The sequence below is a fragment of the Acipenser ruthenus genome, chromosome 19 (assembly GCF_902713425.1).
Source record: "Acipenser ruthenus chromosome 19, fAciRut3.2 maternal haplotype, whole genome shotgun sequence".
Classification (NCBI taxonomy): Eukaryota; Metazoa; Chordata; class Actinopteri; order Acipenseriformes; family Acipenseridae; genus Acipenser; species Acipenser ruthenus.
The window spans coordinates 4,167,661-4,184,314 of record NC_081207.1 but is presented as its reverse complement, the minus strand read 5'-3'; the positions used below and the strand labels follow the sequence as shown (position 1 = coordinate 4,184,314).

Below are 16,654 nucleotides of genomic sequence, written 5' to 3'. Positions count from 1 at the left end.
AAGTGTCTCGATTGTCCCCTTTAATTAGCTGTTGTTAAAAGTTTAACTAGTCCCGCTAAAGTAAACACAAGTCTATAAACTGCAGACTCCAGATGCCAGCTTCCCACAGAGAACGGAGAGTTGGAGAGTCCCATCCCCTTATTCACCCCCTTGCAAGGACACGGCCAGGGCACACATCTGTTCCTGCTATCTCTGCTACACCTTAAACCGTCAAGGCTCTTAAAAGAGCAATTACTGCTTTTTTTATTGGATTCCACTTGGCCGCTGTGTCCTGCTTTTCTGCTATTTCCGCTGGGGATCGCTTTGGCAACTCAAGCAGGGCCCTTCCGTTCCCCTGATGAAAAGCTAAAAGAGCTCAACTCCAGTGAAGAAAGCATTTCAAACTGGGAGTGGATCGTGCTGCAATTAGACTGTGCCAGTCGGGTTCAGTTTGATATATTCCGTGTTCCCTTGCATCTGGGATGTCAAGTTTCCGATTACTGTATTGGGACAGTATCAGGGTATTGCTTCACAGGCCTTTTTACTTTATTAGATTGCTTAGTGCTTTGAGATGGCTTAGCCGTGAAAAGCGCTATATAAAAACAAATGCGATTGACTTGGGAGCTGCTGGAATGTAATGTCAGAGATACCTGCAAGTTACCAACTTGAGAATCTGCCCCCGGAAATGACATCAGCATCTGCAAGTGATGGCAGAAGCACAGGGGACTCCCTCCCCGCTCCCCCTCACCCTGCCCAAACCAATTAATTTAAATGACAACAATTAGACAAAGGGTACATGACAATCTAAAAGCAATCAGCATCTAATGATGTGTAATAAAACTCAGCCAAGCTCTCCTAGTATAAAAGGCAGCCAATTATCGCTGCTCGGGAAAGGCACCCTGACTCCATCTACAGGACTCCTGGGTTCCAGTATTTCAAGGTTAAAGAAGCTGATTTCAGATGCAAAATATCTGAAAGGTTCCCCCTGGATCTGTAGCAGTAATAGCAAGGGGAAGATCACGGCACTCTGCTAAACCAGAACTGCTATTTTAAAAAGAGTCACATTGGCCCGTAGCGTACAATAAATTCTGTGCTCAGCTGAATATTACTAGCATACTCCTATGGCGTTTGCTCTAGCCTGTAACTGAGCTAATTTTACTGAAGAAGTAGAACCCTGATGAAAGAAAACGAGACCTTAATTCAACTAAAGAATAAATTTAGAACATTCTTTTAAAATATGCCCTGTTCATTCTTAATATATTTATTTCCCATTTCTCATTTTTTTTTTTTTTTTTTTTTTTTTTTTTTTTTGACCAATGACTCCAAAAATGTATTTATATCAAACATCAACAGCCGAAAAGGTGTTCCCCTTCCAACCTGTTCAATACATACTGTAGCTTTAACACAAGACAGCCAATTAAATATACAGTATAGTAAACTTAGTGCAGGGGAACTGAGAGCCAATACATTCAAAACAGGGAACTTAGAACTGCATGGGTACAGTATGTCACGTCTGCAGGACAGGAAAGTGTGTACCCCAACCGTCCATCCAAATCTATTCAACTAAATAAGAGCCGTGAGTTAACCTCCCCCTCCAGAATCAGGATCCTGCCATATCCACAAACAAGAAAAGAAAGCATTCACTGGCTGAAATCCGAGCGAGGCCAGCCTGTTTGTGCCAGCCAAGGCCTTACGGACAAAAAACAAGAAAAAAAAAAAAAGTCCTTTTTGTTCTCGGGCCAGGGGCATTCCTTCAGAAAATGACATCTTAAACTCAACCCTCAACCGCCCCACTTCCAATGCAATTAGCATATAAGAGACAACTGGGGAAATGGCTGTAGTTAACACTTTCTGCACTGGAACTGTGCACTAGGCAGTAGTGTATACTTTTAACTGGACCGGGGATCTGCAATCTAGCAGATTCATTAGATTATTGGACAGAATACAGTATAGAAATCTAAGAGCCAGCGAATTATATACAGTGTAGAGAACTCAGTACTGGGGATCTGAGAGTCAGCAAATTATATACAGTATAGAGAACTCAGTACTGGGGATCTGAGAATCAGCAAATTATATACAGTATAGAGAACTCAGTACTGGGGATCTGAGAGTCAGCAAATTATATACAGTATAGAGAACTCAGTACTGGGGATCTGAGAATCAGCAAATTATATACAGTATAGAGAACTCAGTACTGGGGATCTGAGAGTCAGCAAATTATATACAGTATAGAGAACTCAGTACTGGGGATCGGAGAGTCAGCAAATTATATACAGTATAATCTCAGGACTCTAGGGGTCAGGGGATAAGTGATCCTGGGTTAAAGTACCCTTCTGTGCAGCTGGTCTACAAACTTCAACACATCAGCTCGAGTTTATAAAATTGGAAGCTAGAGTACAGTACAGGAAAAAAAGTAGTGGGACTCCTGTGTGTGTGTGTGCTTCAGTTTTATTACCTTTTTTTTCTTCCCCCCTCCTTCCAAAGTAAAATTAATGGCAGCTGGTTTCCGACATGAAGAGAAATTGTGGCTAATGAATCTTTCTGCTCATTTTCTCCCCCTGCTACCCTTCCTTTAGAATTAATGTTTTTCTTAAACTGACTTTCACTTGTGCCCCCCACCCCCCTCCTCCCCAACAGCCCCCTTGGGGGAAGCTAAGCTGTTAGACATTACGGCTGCCTTAATATCCACCTGTCAGGAGCGAGGCTTTTATATTGAGCCACCGTACCCGGCACTGCTGGCATGAGGCAGAACCGGATGGGATGGGTGGGTTAATAAATGTATTCTCTGGAAACCACCCCCATGCCCTGGGGGTAATTACGAATTCTCTGCATGTGTAAATCACTTTGACTTTAGAAATTATCTTTTAAAAACAATGCTCAGGTCCAAAATTAAACCACCAGGCTGTGTCACACATCAAACAAAAAGCATACAGAAAATAACATAAAAAACACCTGAAGTTTTGTAAAGGTAAAAGAAACATATCGCATTATTTCAAATACTTGCATTGTAGTTACAACTTCAGATCAGTAGCTGGAGGCTACAGTAAAAAAAAAAAAAAAATGAAAATAATATTCTGATCACTTGAACCATTTGGAGTCTATGCAATATGGGGCAGAGTGAAGAATCAGCTCCAATTAGTGGGAGCCCAGAGGTGAAAGGTCAGAGCCTGGTGTGCCTCCCTGTCCCCCGCCTTCATGCAGCTGCAGCGGGGAAAAGCTGCAACCCCCCGCCCCCCCACTCAGATAGGCTGCGTCCTCCAACAGGGAACACTTCAGCATCGCACAGACCAAAGGGAGGAGCGAACATTACAGCACTCCGACTTCAACAAGCACCTACAAACCAGCGAGTCAGATCTGCTAATTGACAGACAGCGAGCAAGCGAGAGAGACATGCAAAGAGGGAGAGAGAGTCAGAGGGAGAGAAATCCTGGTACAGTACAGAGCGTTACATTCTGTCACCTTATTCGAAAAGCAGGCATAGATGCACCAATCTGAGTTCGCTTTGCGTTACAGCTTATAATGTTCTGTACAAACTCGGGCAACACCTGTTTTACTTGCCATGCCAATAAAGTCCTGTTGAGTTGAATTGTACTGAGAGGAAAGGGAGGGAGAGAGAAAGAGAACAAACCCTTTCAGTCAGTTCAGCTTACTGAGAGAATGAGAGAAAAGACAGAGGCAGAAGCAGAGAGGGGTGGGGGTGGGGAAGACAGACAGGGCTGGCACGTATCACCGTGAGTGTTAGCTGCTAATGCTGGATCGATGCCAATTGGCAGCTGGCGTGTCGGGGCTTCCTTCTGAGATTTCTTTTCTTTTCTTTTTTTCTTTGAAGAGTGGGGGGGAGGGGGTGAAAGGGGCTGGGCGTGTGTCAGCCTGAACCCGGTCAGCTTCCTTATTGACCAGCGGCCCGTCACAATCGCAGAGCTGAATCAGCCAGGGAGGAAAGGGGGGGAAAGGGGGGGGCAGGGGGCTGCAAGCCCAGCTATTAACTATCACCATTGTCAGCTTCGACACAGAATCCAGCTTTGCAGCGGAAACATCACAAGGTAAGCCCCGGTGAACAGAAGAGTATGGAGTCTCCATTTCAGTTAGGAAGGAAATTCTACCCAGAAGGTGACTGGAAGCCCTTCTTCTAATAGACTGCTGCAGCTTAAACTCTAGAATGGCCAAATGTTAAGGCTGAAGCCAAGTACATAACGGGTAACCTGATCACTACACCATGGACAAGTACTCACTGTACAGTACATGCAAACCTTACAAATCAATCGGATACTGTACAGAAAAGCCCTATAATTACTATTCCACCGTCAACTATAGAAAAACTAGTATATAACTTCAGTATTTCTACAATAACAATTGTTATAAGCAACTTTGCGGGCTCTACCACAGTTTATCAATAGCTATAGCAGATCAATAACTATCAACTATGCTATCCCTAATACAATCAGCACTGATCATGCTCAGTGACGTAGGATCATTTGTATTTTTTTTTGGTAACTGCCACAGAAAATCATATTGGGGTGGGAGGTGTGGGGACATCTCTTTTTTCAAGATTGTGTCAGATTTTCCAGGATGTGAAATACGTGTTTAACTAAGACATGAATTACAGAGGTTCCGATAGCAGAGCCTCATAAGTAATGCGATGTGTGCGTGTGCGTGTGTGTGTGTACGTGCGCGTGTGTGTGTGTGCATGCATGATAGCCAGTGCTCAATCCTGTTCCATACTGCTCACTGTGAAATGAGGCCCCTCTAGTGCCGGTGTGCCAGGACCACTCTCACAGAGAACACAAAGCAGGTGTTCAGTGCCTTGGACTGCAGCAATGGCTCTCGTCAACACCCAGGGCTGGGGGACTAAGGGGCAGATCAGACACAGATCAGGAGCTCACCAACATGATCACCCTGCTGCTCAACGATGAGCACTCCACTCTCAGCTTGACAGCACTGTCACTCTGTGTCTCAAATCAAGGGCACAATAATCCTCACAGCATGCTGCACTGCAATGCGGAACCGCGAGCCCTGAAGTCATAGAAAATGTAAGGAATGTATTAATTATGCTGGTTTTAATTGGCTTTCATTGTGCAAAGCAGTACTAAAGTTTTAACTTGCACACACACACAGAGTCACTGCGATTGGGTAATGACACTACAGTAAGAGCCCTCACAGATACACTACCTCCGGATGCTCAGTTACACCACAAGAGCGCGGTTGTTATCTGAAGACACTGTCTGTCACCTCCCAGGGCTTGGAGGGGGCTCTCTCTACCCTGGCGGCGGTGTCAGTTGGCTGGGCAGGAAATGAGCCGTTGTCAGTTGGTTTAATTAGCGCAGGTCACATGGGTTTGTCTGCGGTGTGTGGGCAGCCAGCACCTCTCCGTCTGGAGGTGCCGATCAGAAACCACCCAAGATCCCAACAGCACATCGCAGGGAGAACAGCACCCTGAGGCTTCCTGCTGCCGCACTACCGTAGCCCAACAGCGGGGGGGCATTTTAATCAAGTAAAAAAAAACACACGTTTTTAATGCTTGAAAAAAAGAAAAAAAAATTGCAGATTTTATTCTTTTCTTTGTGTGCGTTCTGCCGGCAAGACATGCTTTACAATGCTGGAATTAAAGACTCTCCGCCTCCCGCTGCCTTCGTAGTGAAGGAGCCCTGTCTGCCCGGACCGGTCTCCTTCACTGCTCTGCCCAGGCACGGCCATTCAGGGGGACATTTACATTTCAAAAGCTGTTTCGCGTCTCCGTTTCACAGCTGGAATGTAGGTCAGGTACGGAATAGTACCAGTGGGACATCAACAGTAGCCTGAAGTGGGTGATTTGGGTAATTGCATTGCCCATTTTGCTAACACGCTTTTTATGCAAAATACAAAACAATTTGCAATAATATTCAAGAACAATTTGGACATGCTGGTAATAAATGTGCTTCATTTGATTATGCACTTAAGCAGCAAAATGCAATTAAGTGGTATACACACACATTATTATTATTGCTGTTATTATTATTATTTATTATTACTACAGTATTATTATTAGCAACCGCCTGCTAATGTGAAATGCTATAAAACCTGAAAGATTTCTTCTGCCTGTATATTTTATTTTGTTTATACCAGAAAACAGAAACTCTCCCTCTTTCTGTACTATTCTACTATCAGTACTATTCCTGTTCTTGCTTCTAGTTTGCCTGTATTTCTACTATAGTAGAGTAACTCCCTCCCTACTTATAAACTACTGTGCAGAAACTGCTTTCCTCTCTGAATGATATTATATGAATCTCTCTGCCCCTACCTTATTTAACTGTGAGCCACCCTCTCTCCCTGTGAGTGACATATTGTACTATAACACGGTCTCTCTCTCTCTCCACTGTCTAGGCAACCCTATTGTACTGGAACTCTCCCTGTGTTTCGGATTCGTTCAGTCATTGAGTTACAGTGGTGCTGGATGCCAACAGCAAAGCCCAAATGTGCAGCCTGCCAACAACAATTACTGTTCTCCGTGGCAGCTGCCAACAGCTCTGGAGGAGACGAAGGCTGCTTAACCCATGCTATGCCAAAGCTCCCCCCGTACTTCAGGAGGAACCTGAGCCTGTTACACGCTCACACAGAAACACCGTGCCCGGTCCCACCGCGACCAGAACGAGCCAGCCTTGAACCAGTAAACACTGCTCCGAAAACAACTCGCTGTGCAGCACGAGCTCCGATTTGAGGGATGTAGCCTGTACAGCACTTCAGGCTGTTTTTCAACTGTGTGTATTCAACGAAAACAGACACAAGAAACTGAAGTGAGCCCCAAGACTTAACACCCTAATCTCCCAAGGTCACTCAGTATAGGAGACCATCTCCTTGTGATCAGCTCCCCACTGAAAGCAATGTTAGTCAATCTGAACAGCCCTCTCTAGTAGTAATCACTGCCAACTTAAAATCACATCCACTCATTGAAACACACATATCCAATAATCCAAAAAGCAGATACAAATTCTGCATTTACTGTAGCTTGTGCTGGAGCTAAAAGCAAGCAATGGTCTGAAGGATGTCAGGCGTATTTCAATGATGCTCCATCAAAATAAAGACAGATTTCAGCAATGCTTGGTTTGCTTAGGCAGCACTGCACGCTTGGAAAGTAATACTGTGCAGTGTTTAGACTAGAGCCGCTACAGTAGGTCTGCAAATGAGCCACATCCTAAATGACTGAAGCCTGGCTTGCAACTCCTGCGACATATTAAAAGAAACAACAACCGTGCAAGCGTTTAAAATTGACACCACAAGATGATAAAAAGAGCCTTAGTGTTTAAAACACTTCTGCTTTTATCTCATTCCGATTAAGCCAAAAAACAACATTAGTGGACCCTCTCCCCTGGCAACCTTGAACCTTTGGTCAACAGTATGGAATAAATAAAATAAAATAATAGGAAAGACATGCTATTTCTCGAACATGAAACAACACTTTAACAAGAAAAGTGTGACACCATGCCAGTCAGGTTGGAGTGCGAGAAAGGGACAGAGTAAGATAGATTGACTTAGGCTCCTTACCTTCATGAGAGTGGGAGAACCAGATCTGCGAGGCCCCGGAGTGTGGCCCCCCATGGAAAGGGGGCTCTGAGGGGGAGGAGGGGGGCCCCGACGGGTGAGCAGGGTGCGAGGGGGGCGAGCCCAGGCTGCTGGCCAGGAAAGTGCCCATGAAGGAGGCAGACGAGCTCCCCATCAATCCACTTCCTGCTGAGAGACAAGCGGAGGAGGAGAGGTTGTTAGACACCTGGATTGAAAGCATGACTTTACTAATACAGCCCCTGGACCTAGGCTTCTGACAAGGCAGAGTAAAAGACTGACAGACAGACTGAAACTGCAAAGCTTCTGTGTGTAGAGTGTTTGATCCCATTTTGGTGTAACTGCAGTTAAAACCACGAGAACCACATTATTGCAGTTATACTGTGACGGTTTCTATGTGTTCCACCTGTTAAAGCCCAAAGCGTGAGTTGAACTTACCAAGGTTTAACATGGCTCAACCCTGACAGCCACATCAACCTGGCCAGATACCGCAGCCACAACGAACCAGGGACAAGATAGCAGAGATGTGCCTGTACTTTAGCAGTGAGTGAGTGAGTGAGCTCTCAGTGACAAAATAGGATGCTCACATTCAGTAAAACGAAAGCAGAGGTACAGCACAGGAAACCCTCTCACCTGACCTCCACAAGGGGGTTTCCTGGATGGGATTTTCAGGACTAGAACAGTGGTTACAAGCACAGATACTATGACCGGTGGAGTTAAAATAAAATACATGCAAGAAACGATTTAAATAATATCAACAAAACGCAATTCACACTCCACTGGAGGGTGGGAGCTCCACCCCCTGGACCTCCTGCTCCACCCCCTGTACCATGTCACATAAGGAACTACAGTACTTTGCTACAGTGCAGACTGCAGGTTACAATAAACCGGACTAATGCCCTTGTTTTCAACAATTACATGAACTGCTTTTCATTGGGGGGGGAAGCGCAGCTGGCAGTATGCATTCATGAGTTTCCAGTGCAGATAGCCTCCCTCCCCGGTTCTCAACTCATACAGTACATTCGACACACACAGAGGAGACATGAAACACGCTCTCTCCTCTCACACTCAGCACAGGCACGCTGAACTGATCCGAACCACGCCGGATCAATACTCTGTCTTCCATAATGCTTCCCTCCTCAGACAGCACTGCCCTGAGGCTACAGTGCTGCACACAGGGACACACACTCATTTAAAATGCATACAGTTATTAGAATTTTTTTTTTTTTAAATCACTATGATAAAAAGGAAAACACCTGAATGAAATTTCTTTTCAATAACATGCCCTGAATTCATTTTGTAAAATGCACTGTTAATGATAATGGAGCACATTTTGAATGGAAGCAGACAGAAGACTTTTATTCTCAGAGAAGAGCACCTAAAGTACATGCTAGCCTTTGTATTTCAAAATGCAGTTTCACAAGCCGGCTGAACGGTTTAGCTGTATTCAGACTGTGCGATGAAGGGTTAAATATTCTCCCTGCGTTCCCGTCGGAGAGTGCCCTCGCTCACGGCTCCAGGTGTCACTGCCTGCAGATTTGCCTAGACTGTATTTCCTTAATTGCACGGCAGACACCTTTGAACTCGGGAGAAAGGGAGACGCGGCAATTATCTGTGCTGTGTTTTTGGCAGGTTGGAGTATAGAAATGATTGCTCTCCACTGCCAGGGGAGGGCCTGGCCTTGCTGTCAGCCCAACATGGAGCAGTCTTTAATTTGAGTCTGTGAGGGACTGCATCAGCATCCCACTACAATCCCCAGGAGAAGAGAAGCAGGCAAGCTGAGCTCATACAACTGTAGTACAGCTTTCAGCTCCTCTGCCTAGCTTTAAACGGAACACCCAAATGTTACAAAATATTAGTGCTGGGACGAACATGGGATTTTCATGTTCGGATATTCGCTCATAATTTAAAATATTTGTTTGTTTTTCAAAAAGTAATAAGCCAATATATTGCTCTGAACGTAGGCAGACAGCATAGCAGCAGGGGCAGGGGGTGTGGCCGTGGCCGTGGCCCCGGTGTGTGGGTGTGCCTTTATTTTACAGCAAGACCTTACAATATGTAACACGTTCAAATAGAAAAATATCCCAGGAGTAAAGAATAAGATGTGTAGGACTTACTGTACCCCACTGAATTAACTACAAAAGAAAGGATGCCAAACAGCAGTTCAATTTAAACGTTGTTTTATTCCCAAAATAAATATACATAAAGTTGACAACGCATTTTATTTATTTTTTTCATTCCTGGCCATTGCCATTTCTTCACAGTAAACAGTGGCCATCGACACGTTTTCATAAAGTAATAACTTGGTTTACTTGTGCCTTTTTGTAGCTGAACAAGCAAACGAAAACTGAAATGTTACTTTAAACACTTCAAATAAAACAAAACGTGGAAATGGTGTTGTAAAGTGAAGTGGAAAAAACTCACCGTTTTGGTTCTTGTTTATTACATTCCACATAACAAAGTCACAACAAAATATATATAATATATGCAGTCTATATAAAAATCACTACACAACATTTTCAGGAAGTTGGGTACTGTTTAAGTGAGGCATTTCAGTCCCATGAGATTCTGGTTCGCTCTAAAGCAGCACAATGCATTTTTGTCCCAGATGGCTTTCCATAGAGATAACTAAGGGGGCGCGCATAATCTGCTAAAACTTTAATAGAGACTCAAGAGCTGCTGTGTTGATTCTGTGTTTTTTATATATATTAATCTCACATATCACATAGAGCGCTTCTTCATTTGACATTTTTTGAAATTGCAAATTCTGGTGAGCCGGTAAATAAGTGCAAGGTATTTTTGTCATTTCTAGCGAATACGAACATCTCATTTTTGTAGCCGAATACATGTCAAAAAATATTTGTTGGAATATTCGGATATTTGTCCCAGCACTATAAAATATTGAATTAATAACCTTCTTCATTTACCGTGCATAAAACCTAACAGTTTATTTTCTATTTGTTCACTTACCAGTTTGCTTCTTACAAATACAATGGTTCAAATGTTGCACTGAACTGTGTAGCCAAAATGACTGTATCTCCCCAAAAAATGTTGATTTTCCATCAATGTGGGAATACATGTCGAACCAAATAAATAAATTCACAAACAGGGCTAGATCATTTGCTGAAACAGAACAGGCATATGGAGATGTAGAAATGGTTTAGCTCAGTCTTCAAAGGGGATTTCTCCAGACGTTCTGTTTCACTTCCACATCATGCAAGAAGAATTGCTTGTACTGTGCAAAAGCTTTTCCCACTGCATCACTTTCAAGTTGAAAATATCTGCGGTGTTGCTCGAGTCTCAAATCGCACAGTAACAAGAGTTAATTAAATGAACGTTACAGCTTAAATTAAATGAACATGGAAGCGCAGTATCAGGGGCAGCAGGGTGTTCAACCTGGGTTGAGTGGTGCATGGAAGCAACGTATTCAACAAGCTTTAATGAAATCAGCACACACAAAGCCAACAATGAAACAAAGAAGGGCAGGAGTACAGAGGTTAGGTAATCCGTTACGTCAACGCAAGTATTGTAAATAACTCGGGTCAGTCAATCAATCAATGAGAATCAATAAATCATTCAGACTGGGTCGTGCCTGGAGCACTGGTGGCGACCCCTGACCTGTGTATGTACCCCTGACTGCTGATCCCTCTGTGCCAACCCAGAACTCCGGATTTCTGCAAACACAATTAAATCACAATTAAGCTGATCACTGCGAATGAACCAAACGGGAGTCGAAGTGGGACAAAGAAAGAAAACACTGGGCTGCTCCAGGGAGCTGTGGCTGGCTGGGATAAACCAACTCAGCTCTCAGTCTATAATAGCGCTAATTAGGATGCGGTTAATTATAGGCAGGGCAGCGTAATGAGTGGGAATGGAGGCACTGGTTAATCAGCGCAGCAAACACCAAGGGAAAGGTGGAAAGAGAAAAAAAACCAAGAGAGGAGTGACAAAGGGGAATCAGCCAGCATTAACTGTTACTGCCCCAGGAGGGGGAGCAAAAGAAGAGTGTAAGAGAGGGGGGTAGGAAAGCATCAGACAAAAGAAAATAAATCGAGAATGTGAGTAAAAGTGAGATTGCAAAGAGGGAGGGACAGAAATAGAACAGGCAAGCAGAGAGGAGTAATATAACAGCAAGAGTAATACAGATCAGTTAGATAAAGAATGGAGATACTCACAGTAGAGGTATTCTGGTGAGACAGTTACAGCAGGGCTAGACATATCCGCTGGGTGCTCAGAGGTCCCCCGCCCACACCACCCCACCCCACCCCACCCCACGTCCACCCCACGTCCACATCCTCCCTCCCCATCCTGGCTCTGAAAGCAAAGCTCCCCTGTCCCTGGATGCCTGGAGGAATACCTTTATAAAAGAGCAGATTAGTATTAATAATTGATCTGGATCACCTGTTGGCCGTCCCTCTGCCCCCTGCAATCACCCCCCTAATCCTCATCAATTATTAAGAGCAGCACTCGGGCATGTGTGCAGGGCTCCTTTCAATCAGCACAGCGCTTCTGCTACAAAAAACAAAAGAGAAGTGGTGGCAATAATTCACTTCCTAACAGGCAGCAGCAGCACTTTCCTTAATATCAAACAAAGTGCTGGTGAGAGAGAGAGAGAGAGAGAGAGAGAGAGAGAGGAGAGAGAGGAGAGAGAGAGAGAGAGAGAGAGAGAGAGAGAGAGAATCCTTTGGCCGCTGCCTCCCACCTGCCACCTCTAAAAACAAACTCTGTATTCCACTGATCCATCAACGAAGTACCGCAATTCCGGTTGCTGCTTATACCAATGTGAGCAAGCCCAGAAGTGGACTCATTTAGACCCCCGTTAAAACTACTTGAACAAATTAGTTTACCTTCTACACTGCAGCCCAGCACTCTAACCACTGAGCTACTCAAACCCACTGCCTTCCACACTGCAGCCCATCGCTCTAACCGCTGAGCTACTCAAACCCACTGCCTTCCACACTGCAGCCCATCGCTCTAATCACTGAGCTACTCAAACCCACTGCCTTCCACACTGCAGCCTGCATCCACGTACTGTAGCTACAGCTTCAGGTCAAACCCTTCTTAGTCAACATGCTTTGGAACTGTGTAAAATAGGTACGGATGCAAGCCCTTGGGAAACATCATTATTTATAGTGGCCTGGGGAGCACCAGTTGTTATTTATTCATTCTGTATGCTAGTCCTTTTATAAGTAATAAACTTCACTGCAATTGTAAAAGTACACATTTTGTGAGAACAAGAGTTTGTGCTTTTCCAGTCCCGACACACTAAAATTGCACAGAACAACACAATTAGAGGTTAAAGCAGCCTGCTGCTTCTGCCTGTACACACGGCTGTTAGCAGCTCAGGATCAAAGAGACGCTGAAACCTTCCAGGCAAACCCTACCTCCCCTAGTCCGAGGCCAGCTCTCCTCAAGGCACCGCTGACTAGAGACGTAAACCAATGAAATAAAGAGCCGCGGAAGAACAAAATGTAACTTATTAATTAACCCCTTAATCTCAGTAACATGTGCACAGATCTACGTGATCGCTTTCAGTGTTTCGGTCTAAAGCAGTTCTTAATCCAGCCTGCCATTCATTTTAAAGAGTTTTTCGTTATTTGCAGACTAAACTGCTGCTCTGTGTAAGTACGACTGCACAGAGGTCCTACAGCTCTCAAACAGAATAATCATAAACAGTTATCTATAGAGACTTACTGTACTGTGGAACTAGAGGGGGAAGCTGTAGACTGTACATGTGTTAATATTACTGCTCTCCTGTATTCGGTATGCAATGTACAGTATGTATCTTTGCTTAGGAAAACAGAAGATGCAAATGCATGATGACCTCATGTGAGGATGCAGTAGAAAGCAATGGAAAGAAAATGAATAAATGTTCAATGAAAAATATAGATTGTGTGTCCAAAATAACTTTTTTCCCAGCTATTTCATGCATGAAAAGGTTAAAAAGGTATTCAGGCAACTGTTTTTTGCCCTGTCCTATAACAGTAATAATAACAATCACTTAAAACAATTAAAAGCGTCATTATTATTGACAGTGATCCACATTACCACAACTATTGTCACATTACCATGACTATTGTTCTCATCTGGTAGAACTCTTGCTCTGGTCTGTAGCCCTTGTGTTGGCCCTCCGTCTACAGTCGCAGACCCAACACAGACACAGAGCGGAGAGCGATCACAGGGCTGCACGTACGAATAAAAAAAAAAAAAAAAAAATAGCAAGAGAGTTTGGACCTGCATGTTTTCTGGATGAAGAGAAGGCAGCTTGCGTTAGCCAAGAATGAGCCTGTAAAATCAATCTCAAACCATGAGGGACGCCTGCAAAATTCTCACAGAATCTTTGACGGAGGAGCAAGGCAATAAAAACCAAATTCAAGAACCAGAACCTGCGCTGAAGCCCATTCAAAACACAACCCCAGTACCACTACAACAATGCTGACTGTCCTCATGCATTAAAAAAAGGTTAAGCCACTTACCCCATGTATACATATTTTAATATATCGCTGTTCTGCTCTTCAGAATAAAATAAATAAAAGAAAGAGTACAGAAAAAAAAAATTCTATTGCACGGCAGCTAACACCGTGACTCCCTCCTCTCTCTCCAGCCCAAGTACTTTTAAGATATTTTAAGACTGAATAACACATCAGCCAGTTCCTCACAAAAATAAAGATACAAAAAAAGGGGGATTTCCTTAAAGCTGAAGTCATATTGAAAACATTAGAGTTACAAGTAACCAAATTCCTGTTGGCTTGTTAATTATTGCAGGAGGATTTTTGCGTGTGTTTGTGTGTAGGTTTTTGGAAGCCGGGCTGCCAAGAAAGTTTCACTTTTTTTTTTATTCGGTACCGAGGAGAGTGGAGAGAGGAGACTGTTTGCAGAGGTTCCAGTCCAGGGTGTGCAGGAAGTGATGCTCAGCCCGCCCACGCCCCAGGCCCTCAGCCTACTGAATACTTGCCTGGTGAGTCTGGTGGATGTGGTTTGAACAGATTTCCACTCCTCGCTTATTCACCCTGGGTTACAGGCTGCCAGCTCCATTGAAAAAGAAGAGAAAGGAACTGGGTAAGGAGCAGAATGTGTTCCTCCTAATAACAATGTGGCTGAGTGACCAGAGCACTGAGGGACTAGGAGAAAGGCAGTGTGGCTTAGTGGTTGGAGCTGAGGGACTGGGAGAAAAGGCAGTGTGGCTTAGTGGTTGGAGCTGAGGGACTGGGAGAAAGGCAGTGTGGCTTAGTGGTTGGAGCTGAGGGACTGGGAGATAGGCAGTGTGGCTTAATGGGTGGAGCAGTGGGTCTGGGAGGCAGAGTGGCATAGTGGAGCTGATAAAGAGTGTGTGATTCCAGCAGTGCTTGGAAAAACACTTACCTTCTCGTCTCAAATGGGGCCGACAGATGGAGAGGTGTGGTAACAGCTGGTGGCCCCCAAACGCACAACAGCAGAGCTTGTTTCAGAGGATCTCAAAACGGAAGAATCAAGTCACCGAGGCAGAAACAGTTAACGCTGGCTTATTCCCCACATCCACAGCTTTACAGTACACCACCCACCTCTGGCTGGATATCCAGGGGTTGGGCTTGGATTTCTATACACGTTCACCCCTGCCAAACTGAAACACTCACGGCTTCCCGTCAGGTAACGCAAAACCATGGCAAGGATTGCTCAGCACAACTCCCAGACACTTTTTCCATCTCGTAAGTGCAGAAAGGTTCAGAATCTAGAAGCCTCTCTGTGATATTTCAAAAGCTGACGTGTTGCTGTCAAGCAGTGCCAGACCTTGTATCTCAGAGCTGGTTTCAAACGGATGTCTTAAAGAGATGAGCTAGTCGAGAGCTGTACGACTTACAAAACAGAGATTGTTCAGATCCAAGCTACTTAACAGAGACAGTCAGAGCAGGTTAAGTGATGATATAGTTACCTTACAACCTCTAACAATAGTTGACATTCATCAGTTCTCCAGGACAAATGACATGATTCTGCACATGGGGAAACGTTGGGGGGGGGGGGAAATCGGAAAACCAGTGTGATAAAAAAAGGTCTATGCAGTCGATCACTTGGTTAACCAAGATATTTACGCCAACAGACAAACTCGTTTTGTAAAACATACTGTATACTAGAACCTATGAACAGTTATCAGCAAGATCAGAAATTTAGATAAAGCTATTTTAAAAGTTTAATAATGCAGTTGTCACAGGGCTTGAATTTCATTTTTGTGTGCTGGGGGGGAGTACAAGGTTGTCCTGGAAGAAAACTTGCTTCCTTCTGCTCTGACAATGTTCCCCAACTCTGAGGATTGGTTTTTCCAGCAGGACAATGCTCCATGCCACACAGCCAGGTCAATCAAGGTGTGGATGGAGGACCACCAGATCAAGACCCTGTCATGGCCAGCCCAATCTCCAGACCTGAACCCCACTGAAAACCTCTGGAATGTGATCAAGAGGAAGATGGATGGTCACAAGCCATCAAACAAAGCCGAGCTGCTTGAATTTTTGCACCAGGAGTGGCATAAAGTCACCCAACATCAATGTGAAAGACTGGTGGAGAGCATGCCAAGACGCATGAAAGCTGTGCTTGAAAAAATCAGGGTTTTTCCACCAAATATTGATTTCTGAACTCTTCCTAAGTTAAAACATTAGTATTGTGTTGTTTAAAAATGAATATGAACTTATTTTCTTTGCATTATTCAAGGTCTGACAACACTGCATCTTTTTTGTTATTTTGACCAGTTGTCATTTTCTGCAAATAAATGCTCTAAATGACAATATTTGTATTTGGAATTTGGGAGAAATGTTGTCAGTAGTTTATAGAATAAAACAAAAATGTTCATTTTACCCAAACACATACCTATAAATAGTAAAACCAGAGAAACTGATACTTTTGCAGTGGTCTCTTAATTTTTTCCAGAGCTATATCTATATATATATATATATATATATATATATATATATATATATATTACTGTATCATCATTCACACTGGTGTTGCTTTAAAATAAACCGCTTTCATGAGACCTACAGCTGTTCAGTGTGAGACAGAGCACTCGCCATTGCTTTTGCCATTGCCTGACGTGAAGTTTTTGCATGCAACAGAAGAAAAAGGTGCTTTTCTTTTTAACCAGCACTCCATTTCTTTTTTTTAACTCTTTTCACTC

General features: G+C 43.9%; 1 protein-coding gene across 8 annotated transcripts in view; it reads right to left on the bottom strand.

Moving 5' to 3' along the window:
- The window catches only part of LOC117424080 (BAH and coiled-coil domain-containing protein 1-like), a 97,870-nt gene that overhangs the window by 34,209 nt on the left and 47,007 nt on the right, over positions 1–16,654 (bottom strand). For 6 of the 8 annotated variants that reach the window (XM_058992385.1, XM_058992383.1, XM_058992384.1 and 3 more), the window contains one exon: positions 7,498–7,683. In XM_058992385.1, the coding sequence (XP_058848368.1) occupies positions 7,498–7,683 (186 nt within the window). The remainder of the gene's footprint in view (positions 1–7,497; positions 7,684–16,654) is intronic. The other 2 variants (XM_034040132.3, XM_058992389.1) reach the window with 1 other exon arrangement.